At 36.9% G+C, this 18,985-nt stretch overlaps 1 protein-coding gene across 2 annotated transcripts in view; it reads left to right on the forward strand.

Moving 5' to 3' along the window:
* Positions 1 to 18,985, forward strand: part of DNTT (DNA nucleotidylexotransferase) — a gene marked incomplete at its 5' end in the record, with an annotated part of 141,760 nt that overhangs the window by 113,260 nt on the left and 9,515 nt on the right. For both annotated transcript variants that reach the window (XM_079312924.1, XM_079312923.1), the window contains 2 exons: positions 5,960 to 6,223; positions 7,672 to 7,755. In XM_079312924.1, the coding sequence (XP_079169050.1) occupies positions 5,960 to 6,223; positions 7,672 to 7,755 (348 nt within the window). The remainder of the gene's footprint in view (positions 1 to 5,959; positions 6,224 to 7,671; positions 7,756 to 18,985) is intronic.

Raw genomic sequence — 18,985 nt, forward strand, 5'->3', positions numbered from 1 at the left:
AAAATATAGTATGTTGGGAAAAACAAACTTTTGTTTTTCTTCTACTTTTCTAGCCAGGTGAGATATTTTTCAACATTTTCTGCCAGCACTGTTCAGAGAAATGGAGCACATTTCAACAATAAAAGGCCAGCACCCTGAGGTGAATCAAATGCCTCACTGCTAAGTCAAGTCAGCTTTCAGTGCAGACAGGCTGCAGAGAATGCTTTTGAATTGATTCTTGAGCTGTATCTCTAATTAGCATATAATGTGTTGTATGTTAATGGTAACTCATGAAAGATTCAAAACATCCAACTACTCAAAAGATTATGTGACTGTATAAAGTTTTCGGTTTCAAGGTGGTCAAAATCTTTCAGTTGGCTTTGATGGAAGGGCCTCAAACTTGTTTTTTTCCTGGTAAAATGCAACATTAGCTGAATTCCTCTTCTTCCAGTCGATTTGTGGTCTTTGAAGTGTTAAGAAACTATTATTAATTTTTTAGATTTTTCTCATTACTCAGTGGAAGCTGTACGTGTTGGAGTAGATTGATGGCAGGTACTATTTAGACTACTCAAAAGTAATGAAGCCATGGCAATTAGTGAGTGCTGAGGAAATATTCTATTTTTATAATTTTATTATTAATATATAGGTCCTTTCAGGGTTATTATATCCCCTTTACTATGAGAAAAGTTGCCTTTCTCCTTGGAAGGTGTATTTTACCCTTTTTATATACACTTGAATCTTTAGGAAGTCATGTATGGGTCCTCCCAAAATCATGTTCATTATAATAGAGCAGAAGGGAAAAGTGACAACAGACCAAGGCTGGAGCTTGCCCTGAGTGCAGCCTTTCATTCCTTCTTTTTCACTTACATTACTGAGAAAAATGACTGTGATCTGAGAAGTCTGACAAGCACTAAAGTTTTTCAGTTCACTTTGAGCTGCTTTCATTAAAAGGAATTGAAAGGAAAGAAATTGAAAATGAATTGTTCTTACTGATTTCCTTGTTAAGGGGATTATTTGGCAGAAAGGAGTGCAGGTGGAGTATGGGAGGTCAAGGGTGGCCAAGAGTTTGATAAAAAGATTAGGATTCCTCTGGAAATCCCAGCATGAAGAACATGTCAGAAGCATAATGGCCATAGAAACCAAGCTCAAAGAAGCTGGGTATAGTTTAAAGATATGGAAAATGATTTCCTGTGTTCTGTTTGTCCTCCAGATTTTTCGTGGTTTGCACTGCTAGTTACACAACCTCTCTACTGTGGCATTTGCAATATACAGGCTTTTACTGGCACTAGTGAAAAATAAGCTGCCAGCAAAATCAAAATGCAAAAAAAGAAAGAGAGGATTTATAGACCTCTTGCCTTTTTATACCTTTGATTTCTGAGGGAGAGGGGAGGACAGAAAAAAAAATCCAAATAAAGCACTTTTAAACATTTTTGCAGTAGTCTGCTTCACAGCTTGCCTCTTTTGTGCTACTGCTTCTAAGCCCAAATTAATCGATGTACCTCATGGAGTTCATGGTGTTGTCTTCCTTTTGACAGCTCTGAGTGAAGGATTCTACAATGTTTAACTTCTAAATTATGAACCACAACTTAAAATAGTTTAAAGGGTCCTTTTCTTATGTGAAAAGTTTAGTGTTACAAGATCCTTCCATGGAAAGCTGCTGAAAATTGAGTGGCTAAATCAGCAGCATCAAGCTCTTTGATGCAGCATCACCAGGGATAAGGGGCTGAGGAACAGAGAGCACAAACCCTTCAAAGTAGAGTAGCAAAATGGAAAAGCTGTGATGCAGTACACAGGTTATGGTCTTTACGGTTCCAAAAAGCCTCATAAAGTAAGAAAGAAATTACTTCTGTGGCTTAGAGCTTGAAAGTCTGTGAGCAAACAGGCTGAGCCATCTGTGTTGATGTAGCTTCATTCACTTGCTGTGAAAAAATGTTTTCATTTTTGCTGAAAAACCATACAGCTATATTTAGCACTGTTCCTGTTATATACATACCTTCAACAATGGAAGAGATACTCTTACTACAGGCACTCTGGCACTCTTCAGTTTTTCCCTTTGTATTCGTGTAAGTATAATGTTGCATTTTTCTTTTGGCTTTAAGAAAATGAGTAATGGAGAGGCCTGCCTGTGTTTAACCATTTTAGTATATTACTGGTCTTATTTAAATTCTGATGAGGTGATCAGGAAGGGGAAGGGGACATGCTCTTGATGTCCTATTAAAGAAGATGGTGAGAAGCAAGTAATACTTCTTATTTTGCTGGAAAGAGATTTGGGGAAACGAGGTTCACAGGAAAGCCACATATTCATTATTAAGAGACAGCTGGATTTTGCCAGCAAAGAAACCTGTTTCTCAGACAAGACACAGAAATTATTAAGAAGCCAGAGGAAAGAACCTTTTGTTTCAGAGGAAAGAGTGCATAAGAACGCAGAGCTCCTTTGTCTCTGCTTTTTTCAAAATGCATTATGAATTTTTTTTTGTTTCGTTCTGACTCAGACAAGGAAATTCTTACCTAAAATAGACTGTTGCAAGGTGTTTAGAGAGAGCCCTAAACATGTGAGATCTTGGCTTAAATATCTTTGAAGAGAGTGTAGGGCTAAATCTGATGATCCTGCTTGTGAAGTTGTTGTATAGAGTAGGCAGAAGTGTTCCATTTCCTTCTGTGTTCCAAGTGGAGATCCAGGCAATAGAGGCATTTCTTAAGATGTGTGATCTTCCTGGGGTATTGCACAGCTGTTTGTGGGTGATGGTACATGTAAGTCCCTGTCTGTCTGTCTGTCTGTCCGTTTATCTTGCTCAGCAGTGCAAATGCTCATGGCATAGACAGGTAAACACCCTCATTCATGGATTTCAGTGCTGATCTGTCCATTGCTGCCCAAGCCAGGCTGCTCCAGACATGCTCAGAAATAGATCATTCCAAAACACAGGGAACTTCAGGATGAAAAAGGGACTAAAGCATGATTATGATTATGCAGCAGCTGCTGAGTTTTGCATTGCTGATCAAACCTTTGATGCCATTTGCTAATAACTTCTTATCCTAAAAGGCCTGACTTGTCCCAGGCATCAGTTCCATTAGCTCTTCCACTTTACAGAATTCCATGTGCCTCATCTAGGCTGAGATTTTTCCAAATTAACTACAGGTACTGATAGGATGCTACATCCTATTTTAGATTAGATATAGGAATTTCACTGAAAAAAAAAAAGGAAATCCAGTTTCACTTTATAAACTATCTCAGAAGAAAATTTAGAGCAACAACACATCCATTTCAGAAGAACATATTGGATTACATTTTCAGATGATATAAAATGATCCTACTTAGCTTTAACAGAATTAATCCAGCTAGCAACAATTATGAATAATGACAGCATGTAACCCTAAATATAAAAAAGATTTCATTTAATTAGAAGTTACTGAGAATGCTAGTGAACATATTTCATTGATTGTTCAGTGATTGATTTAATATTTTTCTAAGAAGTCATACTTTTCCTTAGTTTAAACATGGATTTACTCCAATATCAATGCTATTGATGTGCCAGCACTCAGCATATTTAAGTAGAAATGTGCAGTCATTCTAAAAATGGAAAACTGTTGAAGGCCTTAACATAGCTGTCCTAAAAAATACATTTAGTTTTGATGGTGTTGTAAATTTGAGAAATTAAAATGCCCACACTTTCAAACTTGATTGTGTAAACAAGACCTAGAGCACTTCATGGTGTATAGATCAATCTGAAATGTGCAAAGAGCTGCAGATTGCCTGACACAGAGGAATGAGAAGGCTGCAGCTCTGCAGCTAGAAGTGGCCAGAATTTCACACAGCAGTGGCCAGAATCTTCATAGCTGACTGCCCCTTCAGGCAGTGCTTTTTCCAAATCTACCTAAAAACCATTTCACCTTTACTTTATGGGGTGATGGTGATGTCCACTGTCTAATTATGCTAGGTTAATTGGAAGCACTATCCCAATACACATGATCTAGGATTTGGCTCTTAGTGGTGATACCCTGACATCTGGTATATACTATGTAGTGTTCCAAATCTCCAAGAGCAAAAAGTAGAATGAAACAAAAGATGAGAAAGTACTGCTAAGTAGCATCTTTATAAAAAGTAGATCTTTATAAAAAATGGGGAGGATATTGGTGCTTAATCAAAGCATGAAGTCATCAATTAATTGTCCATGATTAATGATATTAAAAATATTTTTATTAGCATTAAAAGAACAAAATTAACCTGAAGGGAACATAGTTTCATCAAAAAAGAGCAGGAAAATAAGCACTTGTGCATTAACATTCAACAGCTGTTTTGAGTCTATATTTGGAAAGAGCAGTGTCAGTGCCTCGTGACATTGGGGTAAAATGAAGAAAAAATTGCTGTTTTAAAGATAGGTGTTACAGAGCACCTGCTAAATTTAAGCATTTGCAAATCAGCAAACTTGGAAACTAGTAATCCAAAAGAAGAATATACATAAGAAGTTTCCTTCTATCAGTTTATTATAAATCTTCATAATCACAAAAAATTCCAAACAAGTGAAAGAATGCCAATTCAAATAAAATAGTTACTAAAAAGGCTGGCTCATTGACCTGTAACTGATTTCCAGTAAAATAATGGGATTGTTAATTTGGAACTATCGTCAACAAAAAGCTAGAGGCTAAAAATGGAATAATACCAGTGTATCTTCATGGAAGTCATATCTTATTAAGTGTTTTTGTTATGTTTTGTTTTTTTGGGAGGCCAGAACTATAGCTTTGAGTGACAAAAGTAATTGTATTACTGTAAAGTATTCTCTAAGGGATTTATGATTTTTGTCATGCATCGTTACCACACACTAAATAAAGAAATAATCAAAATCTGTTTTTTAATACTGAGGTATTCTTCCAAAAATCAGTTCATTGTTACCTGGGACATTAAGTGGTCTTATCTGGACACCTTTTGTCCTGGTTTTGGCCCAGATCAGAGGGAAGGGGCGTGGCCAGACACTAATGGTATTCAACACCACTTTCTATCATTTCCTGGGATGGGGGAAAGGGATTTTGTCTCTTCCTAGAAGGATGTTCCTTCCAGTGGGAGAAAGTGGAAGTTGAAATGGGCTGGTATTTTAAAGGTAAATAGTTTCTTTGTCTTACACCTTTTGCTATAATATTGCTGCTGTTACTGTTTGTTTTCTCACCTCGTTGCTGTTTCCAGGAAATTGTTCTTATCTTAGCCCATGATCTTTGCCTTTTATGTTTTCAGTTGGGACAGAGGAGGGGGAAGCAAGAGCACTGATTTTAGATGGGCTATTAAATGGGAGAATAGCATTCCTAAACTACAACACCACTGTAGTTAACAACTGATATCCATCAAATAAAACCACTTCTAGACACTCTCAGTTCAACATCACTATTTAAAAAAAAAAAAAACCCAAGTCCAGAGGAAGGAGAATGTGTAAACGTTTGAGTGATTTAAAAGCAGAAACAAAAAAGTGATTCAAGGACTCGAAGAAATGGGCATTCCCTCTGAGCAAAAGACATGGGCAAGAATCTTATGTCTCTCTGGAGACTCCAGACCTTGTCACAGGGAATAGTTACAGCCCAAATGGAATCTTCCACTTTGGAATCTGTCACCCAGACTCTGCTCTGGACTAATCATTTTTTTTCTAGATGTCTTACACATGGGAACACATCAATCCTTATTCAGAAATTTCTGTTGACATTAACTAGAAAAAGGCTTAGGAGAAAAGGAGGGAGGGAAAGAATTGCAAATACCATCTCTTTTGTGCAGGGCAGGACCTAACTTCTGTCAGATAACAACCAGTGCAGATTTCCCTCAAATGTGTTTCCAAAATATGAAGCTGTTTCATGTCTCTCCTTAGCCCAGATTTGGCCTGGCACAGTTCCTTGTTTACTGAAATTACATTTTACATGAATTTTTAAAGACAACTGTCTAGAAACTCTGGAACAACATTAAAATCAGTTCAGCAATCCAATGTGAACAATATCTTCTCTTTAGGGCTTACTCCTTTATTGTGATATCATTGAATCAACATTTGTAAAGGAACAGATGCCAAGCAGAAAAGTTGATGCCATGGATCATTTTCAGAAGTGTTTTGCAATTTTAAAATTATATCAGCCAAGAGTAGACAACAGCACTTGCAACACGTCAGAAAAATTGGGACTGGCAGAAGTCAAAGACTGGAAGGCAATCCGTGTGGATCTGGTCATAACCCCCTTTGAGCAATATGCATATGCTCTGTTAGGCTGGACAGGCTCCAGGGTAAGTAACCACAACAGTGTGTGCTTTCTTAGCATTGCAAACATGTTTTTGTTGTTGCAGGACTGTTCAGAGTTCATGGATTAAAAAAAAACTATTCCTGATGTCCACACATCACATTTCATGCTGTTTTCCACCCCTCATCATGGGTTTGGGCTGATGGATTTATCACTAACATATATGGATGTGTCTCTAGGAGAGTTAAGGTCTATTTTCTCGAAGCTTAGTGTTTAGGTTTATGAACTGGAGAGCTGAGTTTTTGGCCAGTTGTGTTGTCTCTTTACATCACAATACTGTTAACAAATTTAAATGGTTACTGAGTAGAGAGATGATTTGGAAAGTGCCACATAATTTTACAGGAAATTAAACATTTGAGGAAGAGATGTTCTGAATTGGAACTTAATTTGTTTTGTAGGAAATTGAAAACGATTTGACATCTTTCTTTTTGGATTAGATCAGATGTTTTGTTTTAGTTGCATTTTAATTGACTTTTAAATTGTAAAAAAATGGAAAAAAAATAAAATTAGACATAAGTTTTGAACTAGAACAAAATATGTTTTGATTTATGTTTTAATAAGAAAACTTGAAATGATGGCCACTTTCACGATAGATACTAGTTAGCTGGTGTAATATAAAATAGTACACTGTTTTCAAAATAAAAAAAATTACCTAATGTAAATACAAAATTCAAATTATTGCTCTCCCTCCAGACAGAATATTTTTTAAATCTGTCCTACATGCTTGCCTTCTGATGTTCATTTTTTAGGAAGTGTTTACGTGCTACATTGGAGAGCTTCTGAGCCAGCTCTGAATTATCTTTTTGATGTGCTGGAAGCAGTGCTGGTGCCTTGCCACTCTTCTGCTCAGGTTAATTGGAAGCAGGATGGTTTCGACCAGGCAAAATCTTGAAATTGATGTGTTCTCCTGCTGAGCTTATGAGTTACTTCAGTCACTTTTTTGAGATAACAAAATGTATTTATTTGGACTTTGGATTAAGTTCTGTGGACTTTGGGGTCCTTTCTTATCCTGGAAGTGTTTGGCAACTTAAAAGCCCTTCTCAACTCTGTAGATGGGTGTCTACACTAAAAACACACAGTGTGAGGCCCTTTGGATGAGCAGGCAATGACTTCATTTTTCTCTGCCTCACTGAGCTCCTGCTCCCTGTTGAGCTAATTCACCTATAGTCTGTGGGAGCCCATCTCAGGTTTTGCTTTCTTGTTCTGTGCCCAGCTACTTTCAGAGTAAACAACTGAAATGATGGACGATTCCCTATCAAAACATTTCCTTTCAGATGATTGATTTTATCAGACTACATTCCTTTAATAGAGGTAATTTTTACTCCTCAGTTTATTAATTGCTTTGGTGTTAGAAGGTGCAAAGGATAACATTTTTGGCTTGTGCATGCATTTGATATTTGTGCACATGTTTGATATTTGCTGTATCTCTGACAGCAATTTGGGCGTGATTTGCGGAGGTATGCTGCACAGGAAAGGAAGATGATTCTGGATAACCATGCATTATATGACAGGAGAAAGGTACTGTTTATTCTCAGAGATAAAGCTAATGTGTTTTTATTTCCAGTTAATTTTTTATATTCAGGGATATAGAATATCTTAGCTCGATTATCTGTTTGGTGGTTAAACAGTTCCACCTGCATATGATTTCGTTTCACTGGAACATTCTGATTAAATCTGAGCAAGAACTCTGGAAATATTTTTTTTTTTTTTTTCCTAAGTGTGAGGTAATTCTTGAAATGTAACAAGAAAGATGAATTAGACATTTGTGTTTGATAGGAACTGTGCAGCCTTCACGAAACTGAGAGCAGCCCATCCAAGTATTTGAAAGAGGTACTTCACTGTCCCATTTCAGGAGAGATAATTTCTGTGTCCCCAGCACACTTTCAACTCTTATTGCTATGACATTGCAAAGGAAGAGGGGATATTGAGTGGTACAGGCTTGAGCAAGTTTTTGCAGGGTATGACACTAAGCAGGGATTAGGGATCATCCTTCTTTTAAAGCCCTGCATTCAGAAATTTGTGTGGATTCTGTTTAGTCAGGCTTGGCAGCCTGGGGAGTAATTGGTATAACTTCTGGTATAAAGGCTCTTGGCTGCAGTTATACTGATCTCTGCATTTATCTGGCTTAATGTCTGTATTTGTATTAGCCCATTTAAATAATAAGCAAAAATCAATACTGAAGATGCTTATTGATGTCATTATAGGGAAAGGCAAAAGTGCCATGTCAAGATTTTACATTAATTTTTCCTATATATTCCTTATAGAATGCAGACTGCTTTTAGCACCCCTACTTACATGCAGTATTGTCTCATTGCTTCTTCCTAAGGTGCAGGAGTGCATCACTCCATTTCAGCTTTCTCCATTGTGCTCATCAGGTCCAGATGCTGCTATAGCATCCTCAGTTCACATGGAAACCTGGGGAAATTATCAGGCTAATTATCCATTTAGTCAGATATCCTGACTAAATTGCTAGCTATTGCCAATACTAGATGCTTCAGAGGAAAACATGAAATCAATAGCAGATAAACATGCTATCATGTGTCTAAAGAGGATGTTGCTTCACAAACCCAGGGATGATGTCAGTGTATTTCTGCCTGTCTTTGAGTATTCAAAATATAAACTCTTTTCCTCAGGATAACATGGTTGGTGTTATTATCTGCATTTTAGTATGTGGTCTGTTCAATAGCTTTTTTGGTGTAACAGAAAATGGTACTAGGGAAAACCAAAGAATTTGAGGAATGCCAGTGTTATTTTTTGTACACAGCAATATTTGCCTGCTGGGTGTACAAGTATGTCTCATTATATCTGCTGCTTTCACTCAGAACTCCGAGGCTTTCAGGGATGCAAAATGGATGCCTGTCCTTTCATCAACAACATCAATCAGTATTATTTTTTCTTGATTATGTTTAGGCTTTATAACCAGCATACCACTAAAATATTTCTGGGGAAAAAGAAGTGAGTTTCCTTGTGTTTTTGACTGGATTAGCTAGGATGATTCACAGACAAATTATGAATTTATCTTCACAGTGTCCTCTGGGAAGATAAACTTGTCCTCTTGTCATCCCAAATTTTCAAGTAAAGAGCTGAGGCAGAGAAAGATTTAAGGTCTTAAACATCCATTGATTTCAAGGCCTCTGCCTTTGCAGTGTCCAGTCCTAAGTTTCTCCTGTTGAGTATTTGCCTTGGAAATTTGAAAAATATAGAGACATGTATACCCATATTGTGGTTCCCTGAACCATCAGGTGTAACTGTAACTTAATTTCCAGACCTTCTACATGTCTGAGCCTCAACTTAGATTTCCTCAATTCCTCAATTGTACTGCCTGAAGAAATGGACCTAAAGAGAGGGCTGAGAAGCAAACCTCAGAATTTTCCTTATTCCTCATCATAAGGGAGGAGTTCTTGACAAAGGCAAAGAAGAAACAAAAGCAAAACAAAAACCGAGTGAAACCCAAAACACCCAGACAAAATCTTCAGGGAAAATTTCAAGTGTCTTGACCACAAAATCCTTAATCTATGAGTTCCATATATCCATATATAGGGTCAGCCATCTCTTTGAGAGAGGGACTTTGCTTTCTAATGTCTATCTGTTATCATCCCCCTTGCCCCCAATATCTAGGTCTGCTATTTCTCCTTTAATCCCAAACACAGCTGGTTTGCTTCCAGATTTTGGGTTTTTTTCTTTTGCTATAAACCACAGATGCACTGCAGATTTCAAGAACAAGAAGTTGTGTTAATATGTTGACACAGCAGAATACTGTACTTGTTTCTGCTGCAGTCTCAGAAATAGCTAAATTACATTAGCTGAGTTTTTCCAAAAGAATGAAACTTCTAAGGCAGATATTCAATAAGAGGAATTTCAGACCAGGCAGCACTGAATTTATAATCTGCTTAACACAGTCTCTTTTTTCAAGTGGTGTTATTCCAACAAGAAGCAAGATTACTCTCTAGCAAGTATACTAATATTTATAATATTAATGTGTTAAATTCAGGTATATTTTAAAACTATTTTTAATTTTACAATTTTGTATTAAGTTTTTCCCACAAGTGACAGTTTGAACCAAAACTTCCCATACTGCCACCCAGTACACACTTGATCAGAAATGTGCAGAATACAGCAATGGTATCTGTCTGTGAAATTTGATGGCCCATTAGTGGAAGAGGAGAAGTTTGCAGTTGATTGTGTGGCTGCCCTGCCAAGGTTGATTGATTTTTAGGATCATCAGAGTAGTAAGCTTAAAATTTAAGTGATAAAAATAATTCTTAATTTTACACAAGGGAACATATGCATAAATTGTAAAATGCTTGGGGTTGTTTTGTTGGTTATCTTTTACATTAAACTATGAAGAGAAGAGAATCTTCTTTATTGAAGCCCTAGTGCTTTTCTTTTAAAATTATTTGTCTCATAAGGAACAATAAAAACATGGGTATTTTATCTATACTGTCTCATAAAATTGGTTTGGAACATGAACATTTGTATTTCATAAGTATATTTCTCTTTATGAGAGGAAATCTTTCTTTCTTAAAGCTAAAAAAAGTCAGGAAGCAGATATCCCTTGTGCAAGCTGCTCAAGATCCCTCAACTCAACCTTAATTGAGGTTAATTAGGCACCATATGTGAAAGCTGAAGCATATCTTTTCCATATTTCTCTCCTTGTCTGCTGAAGGGAGGTGCTGGCTCTGTCCAGGCAGACACCTCTCATAGTCACTGGAGTATTGACTGGGGTACAATTTGGGAGCTGGACCAAAGCCTTTTTGCTTCATTCTTTTTCTTTTATTAGTCTGTGCATGTGTAAAGCAAAAGAGATGGGAAGATCAGGAAGAGTCAAACTATTTCTTGATCCTGCAGAAGACCAAGTCTTTTCCTTTAAAAACACTTGCCTGTCATCATTTAAAATTTTTCAAGTCATCATAAGAAGTTAATAAACCATGTTATAGCAAATATTATTTGCTCTTACTTAATTTCTATTTGGTGGAATGTAACTGTACTTGTAAGAGAATGTCATTCATTACAAAAGAAAACAATTTCCTGGTTTGCTCTACATTTCAATATATAATTCAGGATACTTTATTCTTCTATATTAATATTTATCAGCCCCTTGGCACAGATGGTTGCACTGTGGCCCACTGCTTGAAATGTGATGCATGTCTCAAAATCCCAGATTCCAGTGTTCAAAGGGTTGCAGCAGGAGAGAGTCCTGCTTACTTTAATGTATTTCCAAAGGGATTCTGCCAGGAATAGGGAGCATTAACACAGCAGTTAGGAATCAATTACATAGCTTTGCAGATGGGAACAAAAGGAAGAGAAATTTTCTCCAGGGACTCGTTACAAAGTTACACTGTGAAATTATTCCTCAGCCTTGATTTTTTTTTTTTCTTTCTAGTGTGAATCTAATTTTTCATGTATTTGTTAGTTTTGGAAGACAGTATGCAATTATCAAACTAATGATTTTTTCAGTTCTGTAATAAGAAAGGCATTTTGCAGATCTTCTTTTAATAGGAAAATAGTGATAAAATTTTGAAAATTTGCTACCAATTACCTGTCAGCCTCTTTAACATAAAAAGATGAGTGTGTGTCCAAATCTGTGTGTCTGTAGAAATGTGTACTAAAGGTATGGAAATCAGCCTTGTATGTACCAAGCTGAGGTATGCAGTTCCTGTGATTTACAGCAGCTGGAGATCAAACCTTACTAAGATCCCCACTCTTACAGAATGGAGTTCATTGATCAGCCATGAGAAAGAAAGAGATGTTGTACATTCCCCATGTCTTATGGTATTATTGCTGTTACAAATGGCATGACATTTTTATGAACAGGCAAATAAAATTCTCATTTTAAAACTTCCTTTATTCATTAATGAACAGTATGCTCTCTATGAAAAGTAGAAATGGTTTAAAAAAAAAAAAATCATTTTTCTGTGTGAAGCGTAAGTCAGGTCAGTTGAACAGCAGGCTCTTCCTTAGGAAAATTAAGGTTCTTAGTTTGTAAACCAGGACATCAGCAGTTGTTTTGACACCCCTCTGTGTTTGATTAGGAGGCAATTATCACTTAACCCACAACAAAAAATGTTTGGGTAGAATATGCCTTGTCTCTGGACTAGAGGTGTGCATACTAGGACATTGTTGACAAGTTTTGGCAACATCCTGACAGCTTTTTACCTGGATGAAATAGAGATCTAGTGGGTCTAACTAAAGAAGATATAGCTCAAAAGCCTATTTTGGTTTTAAATACTTGCCTTTTAGATTAGTAATTATCAAATGTTTATAGGAAAATACGAGAAATGTGTGATTTACTTTCTCCTTTTTGTTCTCTTGAAGGTGATTTTTAAAGTGGCTGGCAAACCACAGGATTTCTATTCTTAGAGGAGCTGTCCTTGTGGTATCAATGCCCTTTTTTCCATATTAGCAACCTCTATAAGATTCAGGAACTATAGAGGTTATTGGTGACTTTACCAGCTCTGGTACTGGAGTAGAGTGTGTTTTCATGCAGAATGGCCCTGTGGAGAGTATCTGAATGAAGCTGGACCCTCTGTCCCTGGGTTTCTGCACTGGCTGGTAGAATGACAAGCTTGCAGGCAGCCAAAGGGTCCTGCAACCCTTTGAACCTGGTCAGACGTGTGACATCAGAGCACAGTCAAACAACTTTCAGGTTGTCGTGTTCTCTGTTCTCTGGATGTTTGCTGATCCCTCTTGTAATAATAATTTGGCTTTTGAAAAGGCAGCACAAGAAGGAATTGTGGCATCTAGCAGGAAGTCATGATTGTGTGAGTTTGAGTTGTTGTAGTAATAGAGGCTAAGGAAGGAGGATGGTCCAGAGGTTTCACTTTTAGCTTGCAACTTGTGTCACTCTGTAGCCAAATTTTCTCTGCAGTTTTAAGCAGATAATTTAGCCTTCCATGTAGTAAATCCAGGAAGTATTTTCCAGCAGTAAAACCTAGTTCTCATGATGGAAACCTGCAGTAAGTAGTTAACCACTGAAGAATAAGCTATTTCAATTTAATGAAGAATTTTGATCACCCCGTGTTTTTTCTTTACAACTAGAAGACAGAGCAAAGGTTTAATGGAGAATTTTGATTATTCAAAATTTGCTTGGTCTCTTAGTCAGACAGAAAGTTAAGATGTTGGCACTTTCTGCTAAAGGCATTTCTTTCTGAATCTCTGCTTTGGAAAGAATCCATGGATCAGACTGTTCCAAACCTCCAGAGCTCAGACAGCTCTTGGGGCTGCAAACTCTGAGGGGTTCCCTTGGCTGCTCCAGGCCCATGGAGCCAATGAGCTCTGGGGACTCTGGCTTTGAAATACTTGAAATGACTCATTTGAACTCAGGCTACCTGTAGCCTGTCAAGCAGGTTATTGAGAAGATGTGCAAACTGGCAGGAGCTCAAATAGGCTTAGATTTTTTATAAGTGCCTGGTAAACTAGATGTTACTGGATTGTGACTTCTTTTCAGGGCAATATTTTGATAATTACATCATTTTTATGGAATACCTAGGATGAGTGAGTAGGAAAATTTCAACAAAGTGAAATTCATTAGTGTTTTGCTGATTAGATCTGTTCAAAAGTCAATGTGATATTATTTTTGTGTGACTATATATGTGTTAGGTAGAAATACTGTTCCCTAGAACTCTCTGTTCTCTGGGAATCCTGGGAAGCTACATTCTAGTGATTCTCAGCCAGCAAATCCATATATCATCTTTCTCAGTATAGCTTCCTGTGAGGATATTCCAAACTTAACTACAGAATATGCCTCTGAAAAATCTACAGTTCTCTGCAAAACCCAGCCCACTTATATTGTGGATGAATATGACTTTTTAAAATGCAGGATTTATCAATGTTTTTCATTATTGCTTCCTAACTAAACTTCCTTATCTGAATTAATTAAAAATTAGCACCATTTGAAAATACTTCAGAATCCATAGGAAAATAAACATATTTTTGTTTGTGCATTTTGGTAACTGTTTGTGAACTATTCCTTGGAGTTACAGTAAAGAGTGAGGTTTAAAATTTCCTCACTGTCACAGCTGTGGGGCTCCCTATTGCTCTTTCCTTTCATTCAGAGTATATTTATTTTTCTTGATGCTATTTGCTGTTCTGCAGCTACTCAGAGCCAGCTCTACATAAAACAGAAATTAACTTCAACAATTCCATGCTAGTAATTCTGAATGATATATTTCCTCAAATTGCTATTTTTTGGGCATGGAAGGCAGCATGGGAGAATTGAGCTGAATGAGCAGAGGATGAGGTGGGCTGGATGCCTTAAACTGCTGGTACTTTTCTCTATTCCTGTTTCTTGTCAGATTTCTAAGGATGGCACGTGGAACAGTTCCATGGCTCTATTGTGGCCATGTAGAAAGTGTCTCTCTCCTGCATTTTATACATCACTTACCAATGGAAATTCTCAAGCCAGGTGTGAGATCAGAGAATTGGTCTTGTAAATTCTGATTTATAGCTTCTATAAACCCATATATTTTCACAATATTCCAGAAAACCCCTTTCAAGTCAAATTATTACTTTACGCAGTTCATGGAAGCAAAATGAAGTGCTGTAAATAATTAGCATTTAAAAAAAAATTTTTTTTTGTTTTTTTTGGTTGAAGAATAGATGGAGTTCTTAGGGAAAAACAGATTAATTGAATTATTAGCATATGAATGTTCTTGCACTGACATTGTGGGTTAATTTTTTTTGTAAGAGAAGGATCATGAGCTCAGTGTTATTTTGAAGAGTCATTGAGGCAGAAAGTAGTTATTAATTTTATGTCCTATGTAAATTTAAGATGGGAAATAGGTCCCTTAATGTTTTCCATTAGAGAAATATTGAAAAAAATATGACAGTATACAGATGACTGATTGATGATTGATGACAATTTTGCATTTAAAAAACCTTGTGTGAATTTGAATGGCATGAAATGTTATTTAGTTGTTGAATAACAAGAGAGGTGGTTTATATAACTGTTCTGAATAACAAACTCAAAAGATGCTCTGAAAACTTCATAATGGGACCCAGATTTGCAAGCCATTAAGTGCTGTGCAGTTACACTGAATATAGTAAGATTCTGTGATCCCAGTGTTTTTAAGAGAAGGTTTACTTTTTCTTGGGAAACCATAATAAACATGAAAGGGGAAATTTATCCTGGGTTTTCTTTCACACTGTGAAGCTCACATGCACTCAATTGTCACCATCAGGATTGCACAGTCTTTTACCACTCTGCCACTTGCAGAGTGAATTCTTGTCTATAAAATACCTGACTGACTCTTCAGGCAGGGCTTGTCCTGCCTGCCTTTGCATGTATCTGTAAAGCCAAATGAAGGTATGATTACAGTCCCAGTAAATGACTATTTTATGGCAGTAATGCTCTGGTGAGCTGGTTTCAGAGTGTCTGAGTTCTGCTACTGCTCATTTATTCCCAAGTAGCTGCTTCACAGCCAACCTCTGTGTTTGCAGCAGGCAACACATCCAGCCAAGCCTGGTAAATCCCTCACAATATTCAAATTCTTCTCTGGCTGAGTCTGCATCTGCCTTGTGGCCTTTATTTTGAAACATGGCTTACCTGACAGTGACCATGCTGCAGCAAAAAGCAATGTTCACATGTTCCTGTGGTGGCAGAAAGGACAGAAAGTGCTCTGAGGAAGCCAGGCTGACTGCAGGTGGCTGGGCACTCACCTGTGCTGCCAGAACTTTGTAAATGTGCCTCCTCATAAAATGCCAGCTTTGTTTTTCAAGCAGATATTCTTTTCTTTCACTGCCCAACACATCACTTCTCAAAAACCTGTATCACTAGAAAGAGCTGTCCATGATTTTATGACCTCATTTTATTACATAAAATTTTGTGAAATTCACAGTGTTTAATTGCATATTCAGTAGTTACATCTCTGGACCTGTTTTTGGTATCATCTAAGAAAATCTACTCCTCCCTATCTTTCACTGAAAAAGATGCTTGCAGAAGTTTACTTGCACAGTTAAAGAGATATTTTTTATAGTTCTGTAAAAACTGGAAGTTATAGTCTTGTTTGGCAGATGCTGCTCTAAAATTATAAAGTTATAATAGTGATATAATCAGCCTTGAGAACATCTTGATGAATTAAACATGCTGCAGCTGCAAAGTTTGCTTTAGACATCTGCAACAATGACTGGATTAAAGCTATAGTAAACATAAAGATTCAAAATTTATAATACTGATTTCCACTGTGCTCTCTACAACTACCTGAAAGGAAGTTGTAGCCATGTGAGGATTGGCCTCTTTTCCAGGACAAGAGGACACAGACTAAAGCTACATCAGAGGAGGTTTAGATTGGACATCAGGAGGAATTCCTTCATGGGAAGGGTACTTGGGCATTGGAATGAGCTGCACAGGGATGTGATGGAGTCACCGTCCCTGGAGGTGTTTGGAAGAAAGACTGGATGTGGCACTCATTCCGTGGTCTGGTTAGCAAGGTGATCTTGGGCCATAGATTGGACTTGATGGTCTCAGGGGTCTTTTCCAACCTATTTCTGTGATTCTAAAATTACTACAATTAAACCCCGAGTCATCATGAACAGATGCAGGTACTTTCATTTATGTTTCAATTCTTCTCACTCAGGAAAGTGGAAATTGCATATGTGATTTGGGTGATTTTTTCTTTTTGCACCTGGTCTATTTTAAAAAATTAAGAATCAAAATAATCTACTTTTCTTACCTCTTGGTAAGGTAAAAATAATTATGCACTTTCTTACAAAGTGCGTTTCTCCTCTTAGCATTCTCTTAGCATTTTAAATGTTTCTTATACAGCATATGATTGGTCAGTTTTACAAAGTTTTCATGTAATTAATATATATATTTAGCTGAATCTCTTTGCAGTACTAAGCTGCACATCTAACACAAAGATAAAAGCACCTAATTGTCATTTCCTATGCTCAGTGTGTTTTTTGAGCAGTTCAGTGAAACCTGTACTGCTAATGAAAAAACATCTCTCAAAATGCATAAGTGCAGGTCCTGAGTATTTTGACCATTCTTTTTTAGTCTTTTTAATTTCTAGGGCAGTACAGAACCAATAGTTTTCAATTGTTTTAATTCAATTATTCAATCAGTATGCTGGGGTAAGTTATCTAATGTGGGCTAGGTTACCGAGTCTCATATTTTCTGTCAAAAGAAAAAATTAAGTTATTTGAGAAGAAGCTAGGTAGAGAGGAAGTTGGAAAAGGAAGCAACTGAGGATCAGAGAGGAAAATGGCATAGGATGTGGGAATTGGAAGGGAATGGTGGGCATAGGATGTGGGAATTGGAAGGGAATGGTGGATGTACAAATTTGATAAGTAAGTGTAGAGTGGCTGGAAAAAGCAATGGGGAATGGAAAGGGTAGATATAATTAGCAGCTCCAATGTGGGAAGGAATCTAGGTTGGTTGAAGAGACAATTGACAAGGGGCACAAAAATTGAATGATGGGGAAGAGATGCAAGTGGAAGTTTGATGGACTGAAAAATAAATTAAATTCATCAGGCTAATGCTCTAAGCTGGCAGCAGGAAGTAGGTGGATGTTGTGCTGCCCAAATAACCAAGTAAACCATGCACATCTCACTTAACTCCAGATATGGTGTGAGAGGAGCTGAGTTACATTAGAAATCTGAGAGCACACATCCACAACTTAGCATAGGGGAGTAGCAAAGACAGGGAGCTAGAACAGACACAGATTATAAAAGCTCAGTTTCCTAAAACTTATTGATCCCACATTGGTCTGCAACTCAAGATTGTGTCAGTGCTGTCAGCAAATATTTGTTAGCCCTGTAGCACAGTATATTTCCTGCCTAGTGAACAAAGCCTAAGTATCTTACAGGATTTGAAGTAAGCAGCATTTCTTTGAAGAAATTAAATCTCTATGCCTAAACATAGGAAAATTGAATTAAGGTCAAAATTCAATCTACCACATTCTGGGATTTCTTAAATTGCAGGTCTTTGATTTTGCATCCAAATAAGGTTCTTCTGAAGTGGTTTGTTTATAGTAATCCCCTATGACTTACTCACAACTGGGTCTCATAAAATCCAGGATTCTGCATATTTCTAATTTCATTCACTCTTACAAAGCTTTATAAGGTAAAATACGAAAAAACCCAACAGTATTTGACAAAGCTGCTGTAAATATCACAAACATAAAGTGAAACGTGACTATAGCTAAAGTGTAAAAGGAAATAATCCCGGAGAATATTTTTAAGGACTTTGTGTTAGTACAGAGATTGTCAGAGAATTGCAGGGACAATAAGTTTTTGTTCTGTTTTTTTACAAGAGAGTGCTGCTTAACATGTTGAAATTTTTGCCTGTGTTGTCAGATAGGAAGTTCCAAGTTTCCTTTCACTTTTTGTGCCCCTAACTGAAAACATTTTAGTTGGATGGCAATGCATTGTGGAATGTTTTTAATTTTGAAAATTGTAATGGGAAATTGGATGCATAACAATGTAGTGTTTTGCAACAAAGTAGCCACAGATCTGTCATTTTGAACAGACAGTAGTTCCATTTTATATACAACATGGTCTTGTTTACAGACTAAATTTTAGTAAGTTCTGCTAAGTTAACAGATAATGTTTTTAAAATATTTTTTTTCCAAACTGTCAGTACTTCAGCACTGGTCTTTTTCTTTCTCCTTCATCAAAACTACTTGGAGTAAATAGATTGCACATAGAAAACATGAAGATATTTTGTTACACTGTGTTATGATATAGTTGGGTAAGTGCCAAGAATATTCTAATATTAGCCTGATTATTCTATTTTACTTGATTAATTTAC

Source organism: Erithacus rubecula (genome assembly GCF_903797595.1).
Source record: "Erithacus rubecula genome assembly, chromosome: 9".
Taxonomy (NCBI): domain Eukaryota; kingdom Metazoa; phylum Chordata; class Aves; order Passeriformes; family Muscicapidae; genus Erithacus; species Erithacus rubecula.